Genomic DNA, 19,264 nt, shown 5'->3' with positions numbered 1-19,264 from the left:
CTTCATTTGGTTGCGAGAACCTTCTTCAATGGTTCGTAATCTATTTTCAGCTAAGTCTAAAAGTATCAATTTATTGAAATGATACATATTGACCGTCCATTTTGATATTTGATTATTACTTATGTTTAAATACATTAGTTTAGGAGCATTTCGAAAAATATTTGAAGGTAATGATGAAATCTTGCAGAAGGATAAATCCAAGTTTTCCAAACTAATTAGAGATTGAAATGTTTGTCCTTCAATATCCTTTTCGAGTGCTTTTCCAATTTCGTTAAAGGACAGATTTAACTTTCTCATTTTCTGTCCATCTCTGAGTATAGGTGGATTAAAATGTGCACAGAAATTGTTGGACATGTCCATTTCTATGAGAGTATTGTTTGGTGCATGAACTGGGCCTTTCCATGAAAAAATAAAATTGTTTTGGAAATAAAGATATTTCAAACTTGGGCCATGAATTGAAAATTCGGGAATGTCTAAGTACATCTTACTGTCACGAGCATGGATTTCTTCAAGTTGCCCAGGTAGTTAATCGTCCAATTCAACGTTTCAAATTTTATGAAGTTTTTCTCATCAAACCCAGGTGACTGGTATTTGGGACATGTGAATACCTTGTCATCCCTTGATTCAGATTTTTCTTTACATGTGTCAAATACCGAATATGGAAATAATGGTGAATGTTTCAGATAGCTGATGTTATAAACTTTAAGATTTCTTAGATATGACATTTCTAAAAGATAATTACCAATGGTCATTTTATTTTCAGCTACTGATAATTTCTGTAGCGTCTTAGGAAAATTGCGAAGCACACCTTCTTCAAAAATTTCCAACCGATTACTAGCCACAGATATTTCTGTAATATTTGTATCTTTAAGGTGAATAAGATGATGACATTTGATCTCTGATCCAACCCCCATCATACAGTTGATTCCATTTAACTGTAAAGTTTTTATCTGCGTTTTGTTTAAATCAATCGTGATGTTCGGCAAAGACGCAAAACCGAGTTGACGATTATAAGATATGTTTAAATACTGTAAATTAGGCAATACACTAAATGAACCTTCATCAATATCCCGGATACTGCAATTGGAAATATCTAACACCTTTAGATATGGAAGATTCTCAAACGTGTCGTATCGTACATATACAAGGTTACAAAATCCCGACATTCCTGATAAGTCCAATACTTTCAAATGCTGTAGAGCTGTAAATCTTTCTCCGAAAGTTACATTTTTGGGTCCATCAATTCTGAGAATCGAAAGAGAGCGAAGTTCTGCAAAAACATGCTCAGGTATTACATTTATCTTCATATCTTTATCATTCCATTTCATGTTTAATGTCTCCAAGGATGTTAAATGTTCAAACATTCCTTCATAATAGCTATCTATTTTTATAAAGTTCCCTTCTAGATTTAAGAAACGAAGTTCGGTTAGATTCCTGAATGGATATCCAGATAAATTTTGTATGTCATTCCAAGATATATCTAGATATGTGAAACGTTTTGGCAATCCATTTGATTGAATACTTTGAATTTGATTCTGACTAAGGTCTATCCAAATCACGTTTGTTTCGAATTTTGGAATTTCTTCTAAACGTCTTTTTCTCAATTCACTTCTATACCTTCTTCCAGTCGATTACACGCACATGTTGCATTATTGAAATGACATGGCTCCATATCACTAATTCCATCATATATCCGAGCTAATCCCAAACTAAGAAATATCAATGCTCGATACATAACTCCGTACTTCGTGGTTGTCTTCATTCTAATAAACATGGCCAAACGATAAGGAAGTTTTGAGTAAGAGTTTGTTTAAGTGGTTTAGTACTTGTAACACGATCTCTGTGTATAATTTCATCTCAACGTTTCTACTTTAAGCTGTAGTATTAATATTGTGTTGTAGTTACAGCAGTATCTGAATGTATGTATGCTGTAGTATTTTGTGTGCTGGGGGGTCTGTTACATTGTTAGAACATATCATTTCTCTGTATATTATTCACTGCTGAATGATACTGTTTTGTAACAGTCCCCGTTACATTAAGTTATAGTTAATATATCGTTTGGGGGTATATCTTATGCTATCTTATACATTATTGTTAATCATAATATCATCTTTCGGATCTGTTTATATTTTTGTCAATTCATAAAAAATCTTAAGGGAGATCTACATTGTATATAAAGAAAAAAAAAACCCACCCATTCATAAGTAGGATATACAGACATTTACGTAGAGTAAAGTATTGTTTTCAAATACTTTAAAGCTTTGGATTTGCAAAAGTTTAATTTGAGAAACTGTCGATGCATAACATAAATGTCTAAAACGCTAGGGGAAGGGGAATTCATGCAGAAAGTCTGACACAATTACGGACGAGGAGAAAGGTAAATTGTGGGAGAATGAGCTGTTAGATGTGACGAATCTCAGGAGTATGATGAACTCTATGCTTGTTTGGTGCTATATATTTTGGTCTCAATATATAATGATAATAATAATCTCATTATGATAATAATAATCTGAATATTTTGACATTCAATAAAAGACAGTTAAAGACAGCACAAGGAGTAAATCCTAAAATGTGGGCAAATTTGAAATGTCCAGAGCGCTATATACGATTTATGCCGAAGACAGGAAGTCCGCTGCTGTCTGCCAGCTGGATGACCCAGTTTGTCTACTAACTAATATACTTCAGCAATGTTAATCATTTTGCATTCTAAGGTTTCAAGCCTGTTCCAAGGATGTCAACATCAGTCTATTTTCCTTATTCATAAAATACTTACAGGCTATCTAAATATTACCCACTCAGAATAGATCGCCATGTTTTCGCTAGAGTATAAATCTTTTGACGATCCTACTGAGTAGAGAGTCCAATAAATGTATCTGCCACCTAAATTTCAAAACATGTAATTGAAATCTCAAAATGTTACAGATCAATTCATGGTGAAAAAGTAAAAACTTAGAATGCATACACACTCAAATATGATTTAGCATCTATGATTCACATCATTCATCAGGCATTGTATTTGTAAACATATATTGACATTTTTGTCTCATTTTAGCCTTTAATTGGAATGTTATGTGCATTTCAGTGCCAAAAAAAAAAAAAAAAAAAAAAAACCTGACAGAAAAGCAATGTACGTGTATATACGCACGTTTGTTTATCTCATACACCGGAAATCTGTAACACATATCTACAGTATAAATGCCAAAATGTTTACATCATATATAAGAAAGTATTATATTTTAAAAATTGTACAATCAGAATTTAGCACACGTATATGCCAATAATGTTGACATAGCAAATCGTAAAGCGTGCCAAGAAGCATATATAACACAAATTCCAAAAACTTTTGATGAAAAACAAAAACATCATGATCCTTCAAAGATTGGAAGTTCGAACGATTAAGCTCATTCTTGCGCCTGCGCGTTAGCATATTTCATTACATTCGTCTATAGATTTTGATATTATCTACCTAAGCTGTGAATATTAGTAATACAGTTACGGATGTTTTTGTATTACCCAATCAAAATCAAACACATGTGCATGAGCATACAGATTGGTATTTTGACTATGCCAATCGGTTAAGGGTTTCATTGTTTACCTCCGATATAAATATCAAAGGCTTTCATTGAAAAATAAAAAAAATAACAAAGTTAATATACAAAAACTTCAATTCACGTGCATACACACTTCGATAGTATGACGCATAACCTCTTTGATTATTATATGACAAGCATTAGCATCAGCTACTTACAATGCGAATTTCATGTTTGCATCATAAATACACGCAAGAAAGTTAGGGTGATTCTAAAATTGTCCAATCAGGATGCAGCACAGTTGCATGAACGTGTTGACCAGTATTTACTATAGTACATAGTCAGGAGTACCAAAATACACCTAAAGACTTCAACTTCAGTAAACTTCAAAGAAAACAAAAACATAACGATCCTTCAAAACTTGAACCTTTAAAGGACGATACACGTGCATGGGCATGCGTACATCTCAACTCATCCTAGTAGAAGAATGTGTTCATCAAGATTTGAGAACACATTTGGAAGATAAGAATGTGAGAACTCCTAAGGAAGCCGCATTTATTTAAGATACTAGTACTCTCTCTCTCTCTCTCTCTCTCTCTCTCTCTCTCTCTCTCTCTCTCTCTCTCTCTCTCTTCTATGGAGATTTATTTGTCTTAATCCCTTTATTCGTAAGAGACTTACGGATATTTTTGCGTTATCCGATAAAAATGAAGCACATGTACATGTGTTTGCAGATTTGTAATGTTGATCATACCAACCGGATAAGGGTCTCAAATCATACCTAGGATAGAAATCTTAAAGGATTACACTGAAAAAAGTTACGAAGTAAGTGTACTCAAAATCCAATACACGTTCATGCATTTTTAGAGAAAATGATATTTTTTTTACACATCTTAAATTAATATACGTGTACTATCATTCTAAAAATGCTTAATCTTGATTCATTTCGTTTTTTCTGGGAACCCTCCCGGACAAAAACGTACTGGAGATACATGTAAATACTAATAACTATAATTTCTAATTGTAACGGGTACTGTTACGGATGTTTCCCAATTATTCCCATGTAAGAAGTGGTGTCATTGTACGTCTGCACTATCAGTGCCCCTTGGTTGTCGTAAGAGGCGACTGAATCCTTCGGATGAGATCGCAAAACCGAGGTCCCGTCTAACAGCAGCACTGACCATAGGTGCCGGACAAATACCCAAATCTGCCATATGAATTTGAAAAACATTTCATTGAAATCTCAAAATTTTGTAGATCAATACCTGATGAAACAAGTTAAATATCACAATGCACACGCATTCTCTCGCATGCACATTTGACTTAACATTTATAGTTCATACCATTCATCAGGCATTCATATTGTAAACTCGGCCGATTCGATACACATGATCAGTTTTTAAATCGAGGCAGGCCACTAACAAACAAGTTGATGTTACAGGGGTTTCAACAGTCTCTGTGATCCGTAAAACAAGAATTGGATACACAGTAACATTAAATATAAATTATTTCGCAGATACTTAATAAATTTCTTTGAAAAATAAGAAACAATTCTATATGTATCTAGTATATCCATGGGTCCGTGTTTGCTCAACTCTCTATTTTGTATTCCTTGTATGAATTATAAGATTGATCACTGTTCGTTATCAACCAGAAACAGTCAAAGATTTTGGGATCTCCGCTCCGCTAACCCACAAAATGCGCAACCCACAGTGAAAATCACTGGCACCTCCACAGGACGAGTGCACTGGGTTAAAAAAACACACCATCGAATCCTGCCTCACAGCACGGGCGTAATCAACCACAGCCAACGCAGATACTACGACATGTTGAGGAACAGTGGGTAACTCCACTCCGGCGATCTCCCCACAACTCTGGGTTTCACTACCCAGGTCTGACTTTGAGCGATCCTACTCTAGTCTAGGTTTCATGATCCTCTTCTTATGGGTGAGCCAACAAGGCAACACGGTCTTCTCTTGGCAAGAGCAGAACAAACCTAGGACGGTCTAATCCTAGTTCATCGGACACAGTTCCCATTTTGTCCCTCACAGGAAAAGAAAACCTCCAACTGACTCTCTCTAGCTGACCCTCTATCTCACGTCTTAGCCTGTTGAGAGTTACCAGGTCAGCACTGCCAGACAGTCTGCCAAACAACTGGTCTGCAAGCGTCAACAAAAAACCAATGAACTCCCCTGGACTCCTGGGATCCCCTGCATTTCTCTCCAGATATGATATTACATGGGAGTTGCCCTTGTAAATAATTATTTTCAAGTGATGACCGCACACCCCTGAGTTCCCCGAGGACGATAACCCCATGTTGGTATCTGACTACTTTGTACCAACTGTCTGTGTCTCTTTCCCAGCTAGCTCCCCATCAGAATCCGTAAGACTGTTCAGTTTCATCGATATCATTTCAATGCCAGTCGCCTGTGGATGCCTGACTTCGTCCATCTCATCATTGAATATCTCATATTCCCCCTCCATCACGGAAATCTAAAAAAAAAAACCCATGGTTTGACCTGCAAGCAAAATTAACATAACCATACGAATCGTCCAAGATTTCTCGGGAACATTAATATTTTTAGGGTTACATCCCATCGTAGCTCAGTTAAGGCTATCCGAGAAAAATCACAGTGCTGTTATAAATGTACACTTCGCACCATATGACGTCACAATGAAAAAGTACGTCACAGCATACATGATCTGATAGTTGTATCGCGGGGAAAGTGTCATAATATTTTGTCGTTATTTACTACTGTTATCAAGTGATAAGCTGTATACGTGAAAATATATATTGTCAAATGAATATAAAAAAAATATACAGGGTGTCCCAAAACATACGTTACACTTTTAATCATTTATAACTTTATCAAACCAAAAGCAATTACAAAGATATTTTGTCAACATCTAGCGTATTAATATAAATTCTATTTGACAAAATTTCGGGAAATTTTGTTAAATAGTCAGTTAATTATGACGTCATAATGACGTCATCACATTTTCAAGATGGAACCTTCATGTGAACAGCTGGCAGAAATTGTCAAACTATGAGTGTAAATCTGCTACTTTAGTCATTAGAACCATGGGAAAACAACATACTGGAATGAAAGTGCTCAACAGAATGCTAATTTACAGACTTGTGAGGAAGTTTGAAGTTAAAGGCACCACAAATGACACAATACGCAATTCTGGTATTGGGATACCAAGGAGTGCCCGTACCAAAGAGAAGATTGATGCCATTGATAGTGTTATTACTGAAACTCCACAAAAATCAGTTAGACGGGTATTGCATGAACTGAATGACACCGTTAGCAAATCTAGTTGATCGCAGCTATAGCGGTAACGTCCGCTATCTAGGATGGAAGTTGAATGCACTCCACCCATTTTGTAAAGCTATTTACTAACGTCAGATTATATTTATTACCATTCTTTGTGTGAGGTAATGACCCAAGGAAATCAAGATGAACCTTTTCCATTGGATTGTCGCCCTGATAGCTTTTGAATCCAGCATGATTGGGCAAGGGATCGTTTTTGTTACGGCAACATACATCACAAGTGAGAACATGCTTTTTTATGCCCGCAACCATCCGCCACCAGTAAAAAAATCATTTGAGCATCTCCTAACTGCGTTGAATACCTTGGTATCCTGAGGATGGAATACCATGGCATAAGTACAAAATCTCACCTCTTTTAGAGCTAGGAATCAGGGGTCGCAGATGACCTTCCACTTCTGCCTAACGCCATATCACCCTCTTGCTATCCAATACAAAAGAATCCCGCTTGAGAACATAAGGCTTCTCTTCAGGACTACCAATTATCAAAGTATGCTCATTAGACAAAACTTTTGACTCAAGACCATTTCTTAGGTATGTCACTGCCTTATCAGACTGCTGTTGTCTAATCATGTCCTCTGCAATATTGCAAGGTAATGCAAATCCTTCTCCATCTTGGTTAAAACTATTCCCCTGTTCTTGCAAGCCTGACACAGTGATTTGGTATACATACTTTGTCCCTTCAGCCATTTCACACCAATAGATGTGTTATCTCGTCCTTTGTAGACCAACTACAAAAAGACCTGAATCGTAAGTACCCTGACTACTGTATTCTAATGTACCCGATTCCAACAATTTCTGAATTCTTCGACCCAGAGGTTCTGCCTTCCGAAAATCAGGACTTCACAAGGATTTTTTATTATCAAACAGTTGATTACATCATCAATCTCAGTATTGAAATAATGCCAGCGTTCATGAGACTATCTACAACCTTCACATGACAAATCCTTTAGCTGGAGTTTTGCTGAATAGCTTTGTGATTCATCAGCAATGTCTCTTGACAGCGTATCAGCATTAACATGCTTCTTTCCAGCACGATGATCCATCTGCATATAAGGTCTTCAAGCCAACGTGCAATTTAAGTTTATGACTCTCGCAAATTTTACAAGGGCATTGCACAAACCAAAGCTCATCCCTGTAAACTTGATAAGACCATATTTGATTTTGAACACGGTTTTATTTCTTCGTCAGGGTGGACTTAAATTTGCCAATATGCTGCATTTGCATCTAACTTTCAGAACCATTTGTTCCTTGTCAGAGTGTCCATACATTCCTCAATTAATAGCAATGGGTAACTATCCTTGATTTGACTTTATTTAATGCGCGATAGTCCACGGTTTCAGCGTTTTGTCTAAGTGACCTTCCTCCTCTCCTTGAAAAACTGCGGGAGTTCGTCGCATCCGCTGTTTTATAGGACGAGCATCACCTGTATCAATTCGGTATTCAATTTATAAGAAATTACCCAAATCAAATATTTCAGAAAATTCAGTGACAAACTCAACAGCCTCCTTGCGGATTTCAGGTGGAACATTTTGCTCTAAATTTCTCAAAAGAGGTCTCAAATGCTTGTAACTTTTACTTTCTGTTGTTACACGTCGCAGTGAAGACTCGCTTCTTTTAACTTCGTGAGGTGCCATAGCTTACCCTACAACATTTCCTGTTTTAGTCATATGTCTTCGGTCAGTCATATTCATGACACATAGCTTACCTACTTTTCCTGCGACATTGTATGTTTTAGAAGCTATTATGCCAGGGGAAAACATAGGCTGGTTCAACAATCAAATTTGGCATGTCAGTATCTAAGTTGCACATTATCACTTCGGCTTTATGCGGGAGGATTTGCATACGACGAGCAGACACAACAATGACTGTGGAAGGACATGCTGCACTAATCATCTCAATCACTTCTCATATCCCCTTAATTTGAAGAGTACCTCTGTTGCAGGAAATACGTACATCATGAGCCCCTAAGGAAAACAATCCCTAATAACATTTCATCCTGCGATGGACCTACGCAGATATGATGTACAAGATCACAACCCCAGATATTGATTTCAACCAACTGAGCGTTCATACCAGTTTCCTCATCAGCTATCTGATATTTGACTTGCTCACAACACGTGGTTTCGGTATCATAGAGTCAAAAACTTTTTTGCGAAACTATGGTGATATCCGCAGCAGTATCTACGGTAGCATGTAAGGTGAAGATAACGAACAGTGATCAATCTCATAACTCCTATAAGCAATACAAAATAGATAGTTGGGTAAACCCAGAGCCCTGGACACACCAGAGGTGGGATCAGGTGCCTAGGAGGAGTAAGCATCCCCTGTTGACCGGTCACACCCGCCGCGATCCCTATATCCTTATCAGGTAAACGGAGTTATCCGCAGTCAAAATCAGTGTACCAAGAACGGCTTAACAATCGGTATGAAACACGTCAGACAGCATTTGACCCAATGCGAGGTTGTATTGACGATCGAGATTGTTATAACGACCATGGAATTTGCGAAATGCTGACTTCAATAGAGACCGTTGAAACCCCTGTACCATCAACGTGTTTGTTAGTAGCTTACCTTGATTTAAAAACTGACTATACCCAGAACAAGCTCTTGCATATCGAATCAGTTGAGATATATAAACACCATATGCAGGTGGTAATGGAACATTGCTACATAAATATGGGAAGTTGACGATGGAGAAGCTGAAATCATCCCGTTTGTCATACAGTTGAGTTGTCAGTTTGCCGTTAATGTCTACTTTCAATAAAATATCTAAGTATGAAGCAGAAGTGGAGGACTCTGTGGTGTCCTTTATTTCACATGTTTCAGCAAACCGCCCCAGATCCTTCACCCTTAACACTGTTTAAACCGGAGGAATCATTGGAAATGTACTTAGTTTAGCACAGTTAGAAGGGTCATCAATAAAAGTAGCTTGATTTATCGGCTTTGCTGTCGGAACCGACTCTTGGGACTTAGCGTGACCATTTGTACATGGTCGATGAGAACCAGTGCGAACATGAGGCATTTTTGGACAATTTCGGTGTATGTGCCCCGTTTGCTTACAATATTTCGGGATAGAATCCCCATGTGACCTTTGATATTAGCTCGAGCTACCTGCTTATTCTTCATTTCCCCTATACTTTGAGTCCTTAGACCTGTCAGTTTGTTGCCCACTACCTCCATAATGTGAGGTAGGAGATCCTCATCTTAACTGCCTGATATCTTCTGAAGCTGACCTATCATTTGCAAATGATTTAACTACCCTTTGACGGCAAGCAATATAATGCTTGCTTAGCTGGAATGTCTTGATAATTTTATTGCCTCCTCTAATGTACTCGAAGGGCGGTCAATTAATTACTGACCTACTTCACTATCTCTACATTCTAATGCAAACCTCATGATTAATTGTTCCTGAAATATTTCTGGTGAGGTCCCTCCCCTGATGGCGTTCTGGACTGTGTCCATCACTCCCCCCCCCCCCGTGTTCTATAGGTTCCTCAGGTCTCTGGGTAATAGAATTAAATTCTTATTCGGAGTATGACCTCGTGGAAAGGTAGACTTGTTCCCCTGCGACGCAATATATGAAAGTATTTCAGGGCTGCCCCTTCCAGAGTCAAACCAAGGGCAACCAATCAGGTATCCATCGGGCTTGCCAAAAATCATGTGCTAACTGTCCACAACCCAGGGGATTCCCTGGCTACTGAAAATATGTGACTGGATGGGAGCAATATTGGCATTGGGTGCCTGACTTAACTCATTTTTATGAGTCAGATCCCTTAGCTGTGTAGTCGTATTTGTTTGGAGATTCCCTATATCAGTTTTTGAAGAGTCAACTGCGTGAGTCATTGCACCCTTCAAAGTGCTTACCTGTCCTGAAATCCCATTTCGGAGATCCCCTAAATCTGCACCTAACTCATCTACTATACCCTGTAGATTGCCAATTGCCTCCTCAAGTACCCTTTGTATCTTCTCAAGACCAGTCATTTTACACAAATCCTCATTTCTGCGCGACCTACCCCCATCCAGAGTGAACGACTGCTCGTATTGGGTGACATTATCCGGGGCACCCTCTCCATTGGAGAACTGAACAGCTTAATGTCAAAACGTACCCTACCAGTAGGAGAAACTCCCTCTCTGCCCTTATCCTTCAAGGTATTCCACAAGCCATCCCAACCATTTCCCTCTGAAAGGACATACAAGTACAGGCACGTTTCAGGACCCCCTACCAAAACCTGCTGCTTGCATATCATGAGACATTTTCTGGAATTCTCTGCCTTTTAAACTCAGACAATGTACTTATTAATCTAATTTTAAAGTGGACCTCAAAACGCATTTATTTAGATTAGCTTTTAATTTGTGATTATTTCTATATACTTAGTGCTCTTACATACAGCTCTTACAGTGCTGTTAACAAAAAGAAAAACCACCTGCTGTTTATTTCTTTAATATTAATCCTATGTCCTTTTTATGTATTTAATTATTCCTAAGGGTTGTTTTAAATTGTTTCATATGTTATTAGAGTAATCATATCATATCGCTATATATTAATAATAATATTTATGCATTTCAAATCTGACACTATGAATATTTTATTCACATGTAAGTGCACATCGATTTTATATTATCTTTTCTTTCACATTGGTAAAGCGCTTTAGAGAACTAATGTTGACAGGGCGCTATATAAATCTTTTAATTACAATTACAATTTTCACAAATTAACATGGACTTTGCATGAAAAAACAACGATGGATAACTATGATTTATTTCCGCATTCTTTTACGCAACACCACAAGGAAAATCAATTTTGATTATTATTATCACCCTCATTATTATCATTGAATGGCACCCACTACGCTGTCGCAGAAATTTCACACAAACCTTGATGCTCACAAGCTTCCTACTCCCAGCGTCAGTTACTGGTTTCCCCCGAAGAAAAGTGATGATATTACACTAGTAATTTACCAGTATTTATTGAAGCCTGCAAATGAAACGATTATCATGCAATGCGAAGTTTACCATTGCTACTTTTTGTCCGAAGTGGCATATCTATATAATCTTTCTCAGTTGATAAAGATATTTAAAAGCTACATTGAGAAACTTTACATGTGGGCAGAGGGCGGAGATCGGTGTTGATAGGGGAGGGATATCAATTTCGAAATATTTCTTTTTATTTTATCAAAATTGACTTTATAATGTGAAAAATGCAACGGATAACGACACAGAAGTTCATTAAGAATGATCAATGAGTGGCTGAAATTATTTGGTTTGTATTGATGTTACAAGGGTGTCAACAGTCTCGCTTAAAGTCAACATTTCGCAGATTCTATGGTCGTTACAATGATCTACGTGCATTTTGCGCATATAAACTATCGTTGGGTCAAATGCTGTTTGACATGTTTCATGCCCATTTTTAGTCCGTTCTTGGCACATTAATTTTGACTACGGATTACTCCGTTTACCTGATCAAGACATATAACTCTTGGCGGGTGTGACCTGTCGACAGGGAATACGATCTCCTCCTAGGCACCTCATGATACCTCTGGTGTGTCAAGGGGTCCGCGTTTGTCCAACTCTTTATTTTGTATTCCTTGTGGGATTTATGAGATTGATCACTGTTCGTTATCTTCATTTTTCATTGGATTGTAATGTGAAAATATATTTTGTATATAGGGAATATGACGATTTGTGAATGTGTTTTGAAAATCTTGTTATTCGCCTGGTCATGAACCACAAATCCCATGGAATAAAATTCAGTAAACGGAAAAATTAGTAGTGTTTACTGCACTCTGAACTTTCGCGTCATACCAGAATTGCCAAGGGCAAGTTTGAATGATTACAATAAACTTTGAAAAGGAAATTATACTTGTTAAAAGCTGGAGAATGTCCTAGAGATGTTCTCAAAAACCAGTATGAAAACACAAATGAATGCGTTGAAGTATTAGAAAACGAATCTACTTTTCTTGTTAATGGTAATGATTCAGTATTATCAATTAATATAGTCATGTATAATATCATGTAAGATGCATATTCCTTCCCATGATGTGACGAACAATATTGTTTTATTGAATACATACATATTCTAAAATAGATGTCTTTATGAAATATCGATCACTACTCCGAATTACAACAAAGTGGAGCTGTAATATTTGTTAAAGGTCACTAGGTCAAATATTTTGGTGTCACCGGAAATACCCTGCCACATGCAATGCAAATACCAAATATGAGAGGTCTACCACTGATAGTGTAAAAGGTATGATCAAGGTTTGAATTTTTGGAAAATATCCAAAACCTAAATCAAGGCCACAAACTCAATGAAATTGTATCGTTGGAAAGGTCTTCTCACAAGAAATGTACATGATAAATATAAAAACAGCACCTCTTACAATTTGAAAGGTAAGATTTTTTTATTTGAATTTTCTTTACGTAGGTCAAAGATCAATGTTAAGGTCACCAAATCAAGGATTGTGGTGTTAATGAAAAGGTATTGCCACAAGAAATATACATACCAAATATGAAAGGTTTACCTTTTATGGTGTAAAAGATTTCACCAAGGGTACAGTTTTTTTTAGCCACAGACAGACAAACGGACAGGTAAGAAGACTAGATGCCACATAATCTTCGATTCTAGGGCATAGAATACACAAACTCTGTTGAAAAGGATGTATCTGTGCGACATTTTTGGAATTAGGTGAGTGCACTAACTACAAACCCAAGAACTATATACATGCAGCTCCATACTGAATATTGAATGATTCTAACGTGCAGTTGTCAAGAAATGTTTCAAACGAACGGACGAACAGAAGAACTCACGAACCTCAAAACTGTTTGCTCTTAACTTTGGACTTAAAACCATTAAACATTAAGTACATATACATATTGACCAAACATATATTGCAACCCAATAACAGTCATGCTACATTTTGTTGTCAGGAAATATAATAGATGAAGTTACGCTTTTCATATTTTTTAAACATCATTTGGTTTTTCTCCTTTTGAATACTACAAAAATACATTCAAATATAATTCAAACTCAGTCTTATAGCTATTGTTACTTTAATGGCACTGCGGTTGTTTCAATCATCAACTAAAGTCATATGGATTACGTGGATGGTAGTTGTGCACTTTGCCTCCATTTAGAATTTGACTCCCTGTCTCAATTGGTCCCCACTCAAATTCTCCTTGATTTCTTTAGAACTATTTTTATAGGATCTAGAAAATCAAGGTGAATTATTTAAGATATACATATTGTAATCTTACATCGTACCTCAACCTAATTCGCATATGTACAAATATACGTAACACTACTGAACTGTGCATTGTTTTTTTATTTTATTACAAACATGGTACACTGTAAATACTCATATATGTACTTTACTTACTTCACAATATACATACGTGTACATATGTACGACAATTGACAATGCTTCCTTTTACATTGCTACAAATACTCGATATTTTAATTGTATACTCATAACTGTTTTACACAGACTATAGTACTATATTCTTAAATACTATACACGGTACTTACAAAATTAACAATATGCAAATCTGAACCAATTTTACACAACAAAGTCAACAATAAACTGTAGGTGAAAAGGTTTGGAAGTTTGGAAGTCTTATAGATGAATTGAAATGAAAGTAATATCAGTTATGAAGTAACAAGTAATGTTGAGAACTGCCAGTTACGTGACGTCTGTTACCCGTGCCTGCTACGCACAAACTGGCCAAAGCAAACACCGCAGACCAGTTCGAATATAGGTAACTAAATATGGGTGAAAGGTGGGGATTATAAGACTCTCTGACGGGTAGCCATGAAATATAAGGTAATTCCATCCGCGGGTTGCAACCAAGCAGTGAAACCGGATACTTATTGCTGTTATGCAACCCCGAGGGTGGAATTACCTTAATATTTAAGGGCTTCACATAACAGAGTATTTCTCTATCATTTTTCTAATTATTTTTCGTTTCTTGTGCCCAGAGACGCCATATTGAGAATTTTCAAAATGATTAAATCTTCGTTATACATTGCAAATGACACCAGAATCGGATTCTATGACTATAGGTTTGGCAACTAGGTTGCTGACAGAAAATTAACCGATTAATGATTGAGTGAATAGTATTTAATTTATTCCTCTTTGAATAAAAGCTACGATATTTTTAAACGTGCTTTCATGCCTGCACACACACGGAAGAGTACTTGTAATTGTGCTGATTTTTATCACATATTCTTAACACTTTCTCTACCGGCAGATTTTAGAGGTATTTAAAGACTAAATGACAATATTTTTACATCGATTTAAATCTGCATGTATCACGATTTGAGGTAGACATATGACATATAATTTTGTTAGGAATTGGACAGGGAACAATTTCTTATAAAGTTTGTCAAGGTATCCCATGACCCCAAAGAGGTCCACGGGGTCAAAGGTCAGATAAGTGCACATTTTTGCAATATTTTTTCTCTGAAATATATATATTACGACCCCTCTTACTAGATTAGAGTCAAAAATAGGAAATTCTAAATGTATGAGATGATGTGCCTTTTAAAATACTACAAAAACATCATAATCAAAGTAATCAATTTTATTGACAAACAAATATTTTTGGTTGCTAAGAAACAACACTTGTATTACAATTTTGACCATAATTTGCCTTTCTGCATCCATTCGACACAATTTAAACATAATTACATTGCATGATGATTAGTAAATGTCACATTATTTTAAACATATAATCTTGAAATAGATCTTCATCATTTTAAAAGATTTGTTTAACAAAAAATATGATGAAAAGAATTAAGGTCAAAGGTCTTAAAATGGAAATTGCGTATTTTATATACAAATCCATCATTTTATAATAATATGACGTTTTGCCATTATGTTCCACTAAATAGAATACATATTGCAACATTAAAACAAAGATCTTTATTGTTAATCTAAAATAAATATTTTTTTTTGTATTTAAATATATTTGGTTGGTATGCAACAACACCTTGTCAAATGTTATCAAAAAGTATTCCCGTTTTTCCTCTCCAAGTTCAACATATACGAATGTTCAAGTACTTACTTTCAATCACTGGATTTAAATGTACTTGCATCATATTTAACAAAAATGTTCTTATATCCAACCTCTTGAAACCTATTTCTAGACATAATTCTTGATACTGGGTTGTTCCGATAGGGGCTTGCGTTGACCAATATATGTCTATCGACTGGAACTTCACAGCAGACATGTATAACATAATGCACAAAAATCTGGGGGGGGGGGTATTTCTTAATACTTAGCCCTAAATACTAATGTATTGTCAGAGCTTTTGAATAGCCAATTGGCTCTGTAAATGTTTTATATAATCAAAGCCCTCTGAAAATCACTAGTATACATTTTAAAATTACTTATGTAATTTTATCTGTGGTAATATTAGTACATATTTAATAGATGTGTTAGATGTGCAACCAGATTAATTTTGGTAAAGGTGATCTTTTTATTATGCACTTTATTACTCGTTTTAACCCTTTGTCTACCGGCACATTTTAAAGGTTTTTAAAGACTAAATGACAATATTTTTACATCGAATAAAATCTGCATGTATCACGATTTGGGATAAGCATATGACATATAATTGTGTTAGGAATTGGACAGGGAATAATTTCTTATAAAGTTTGTCAAGGTATCCCATGACCTCAAAGAGGTCTACGGGGTCAAAGGTCATATAAGTGCACATTTTAGCAATCGTTTTCTCTGAAATATATATATTACGACCCCTCTCACTGGATTAGAGTCAAAAATAGGAAATTCTAAATGTATGAGCTGATGTGCCTTTGAAAATACTACAAAAGCATCTCAATCAAATAAATCAATTTTATTGACAAACAAATATTTTTGGTTGCTAAGTAACAACACTCAGAGTACAATTTTGACCATAATTTGCCTTTCTACATACATTCGACACAATTTAAACATAATTGCATTGAATGATGATTAGTAAATGTCACATTATTTTAAAAATATAATCTTTAAATAAATCTTAATCATTTTAAAAGGTTTTTAACAAAAAATATGATGAAAAGAATTAAGGTCAAAGATCATAAAATGGAAACTTTGTACTTTATAGACACTGTACATATCCATCATTTTTTTTTATAATATGACGTTTTGCCATTATGTTCCACTAAATAGAATAAATATTGCAATATTAAAACAAAGATCTTTATTGTTAATCTAAAATAATTAAATTTTTTGCATTCAAATATATTTGGTTGCTAAGCAACAACACCTTATCAAATGTTATCAAAAAGTACTACCCGTTTTTCCTCTGCAAGTTCAACGTATACGAATGTTCCAAGTACTTACTTTCAATCACTAGATTTAAATGTACTTGCATCATATTTAACAAAAATGGTCTTATATTCAACCTCTTAAAACTTATTTCTAGACATCATTCTTGATACACTGTACTTAGTTGTTCCGATAGCGGCATGCATTGAACAATATCTGTCTATCGACTGGAACTTCACAGCAAACATGTATAAGATAATGCACAAAAATCTGGAAAAAAAAGAATGTCTTAATACTTAGCCCTAAATACTAATGTATTGTCAGAGCTTTTGAATGCTTAATTGGCTCTGTAAATGTTTTCAATAGTCAAGGCCCTTTGAAAATTACTAGTATGCATTTAATTACTTATGAAATTTTATCAGAGGTAATTGTAGTACACATCTAATAAATGTGTTAGACGCACAGCAAGATTATTTTTGGTAAAGATAATCTTTTTATTATGCATTTTATTATTCGTTTTAAACTGGAAATCACTGTCACAATATCGGTACTTTAAAACTAGTAATACCTGTACAATTCCTCTTCAGTGGGAGGATGCGAATTTCCTTGGGAAGCATACTGACAATAGTTCCCTCGAGATATGACCATCTCAGCATAATGGTCGGTGGCAATACAGATGGAGAAAACCAAATCTTCTGTCAAAAACAGCTTCATAAAATCTGCAGTTCTCTGAATAATCGGGTCCCATATCTGAAAGGAAATTGCAAATAAAATCAGTATTGGCCACCTTACGTTATTTGTCAGCATTTAGAAAACTTGTCATACCTTATAATTAGAAACAGAATAATGGTTTTCCGTTTTTTTTTTGTCTCTTTTTGTATGTATGTGATACCTAGCAATGCAGTAAAAACGCATTTCAGTGTATCATGACGCCATGATTCTATTTGTAAATGTATTATCTGGATTTATTTATTATTATTTATTGTTAACCAAATGTATACAGATTTAATCCTATATTCAACTTCAAAGTCATACCAACTGAATGTCAGGTTGACACTCTGAATGAAATGCCATAGTTCTTGGATCAGGTGTCTCTGTGTCCTTCACATCAGCATCCTTCCAATGCATGTCTGCATTTGCCAGCAGACTGTCACTAGCGGACGATACCTGGGAACTTCTCACTAAATATTGGGATGTCAATACCCTTTTTAAAGATGAAAAGAAATTACAATTAAGAATTGTTGGTTCATGTTTTCAAGCAAAATATAAGTTTCATGGTAGCAAGGGACAGTTTCGCACTTAAGTACAGCTCAAATTTATTTAAAGATAGAGATGTCCTGTATTTGAAGTGACATTTGGTAGGGGATTGCGTACGTACATGTGTTAGAAATGAATGGAATATTTTATTATACATTGCGAGTGTAGTAGAGTGCGTAATGAAAAAAAAAAAAAGATATGCATGATGTAGGTGTCAGCATTATGCCTAGCATATACATTTGGGGGGATACTGAAGAAATTCAGGTTAAAACCTATAGGGTCCAGCGAAAATACTACAACTCTGAGGGAAAGTATGTGACCCCAGATACAAAAGTAGAATTGAATTGGTTCTTCATGTTACACAGTGTCTAAATTCCCTTGCATGGTACTCTGATGGGGGTGTGGATTTAGTCGAAATTAGAGAAAATCTAGGCAAGATGATAGCTCATATCATACCAGTACCAGCATGTATGGAATACATGTAATTTATGGTCATAAGCTACTCAGTGTATATAAAATACATGCATTTGGATAAAAGAGAAATCTATATATGATTTTTCATTAGCCTGTCATAATCAGACTTTGATTTATGTTACGTACATGTAACCTCCCCCCCTCCATTTCGGCCCAAACACACATTTCGTTTATATTTCTGTTACAACATGAAGAAAATAATTCAAATTATGATAATAAATTTTATCATTACAATGACGTAATATGTGATTTCCTAGCAGATTGTGTTTTCTTTTCATAGAAAGATCATTTTTAATAAACATGGAAAAATCCTGGAAAATAGCCCTCTAACCAGCGGCCATGAATGCCCAGTCTGATTAAAACCACCCCCATCCCCCTATCCACCCCCTTCTTACA

General features: G+C 35.6%; 2 protein-coding genes across 2 annotated transcripts; both read right to left on the bottom strand.

Annotated features, from left to right (window-relative positions):
- Positions 1–330: 330 nt before the first annotated feature.
- Positions 331–1,631, bottom strand: LOC130053540 (toll-like receptor 4; the record flags this gene model as incomplete). Its single annotated transcript, XM_056160879.1, has 1 exon — positions 331–1,631. A coding segment is annotated over one exon (1,158 nt), but the record flags the coding sequence as incomplete, so codon positions are not given.
- A 15,074-nt stretch (positions 1,632–16,705) lies between these two features.
- On the bottom strand, positions 16,706–18,973 carry LOC130053393 (uncharacterized). Its single transcript, XM_056160547.1, has 3 exons — positions 18,173–18,973; positions 17,706–17,887; positions 16,706–17,407 (listed from the first exon to the last, which is right to left on the bottom strand). The coding sequence occupies exons 1-3, from the start codon at positions 18,263–18,265 to the stop codon at positions 17,278–17,280; spliced, it is 405 nt and encodes a 134-aa protein (XP_056016522.1). The 5' UTR covers positions 18,266–18,973; the 3' UTR covers positions 16,706–17,277.
- Between the last annotated feature and the right edge of the window lie 291 nt (positions 18,974–19,264).

The sequence above is a fragment of the Ostrea edulis genome, chromosome 3 (assembly GCF_947568905.1).
Source record: "Ostrea edulis chromosome 3, xbOstEdul1.1, whole genome shotgun sequence".
NCBI classification, from domain to species: domain Eukaryota; kingdom Metazoa; phylum Mollusca; class Bivalvia; order Ostreida; family Ostreidae; genus Ostrea; species Ostrea edulis.
The sequence above is the reverse complement of the archived record's forward strand: the minus strand, read 5'-3'. Positions and strand labels throughout refer to the sequence as shown.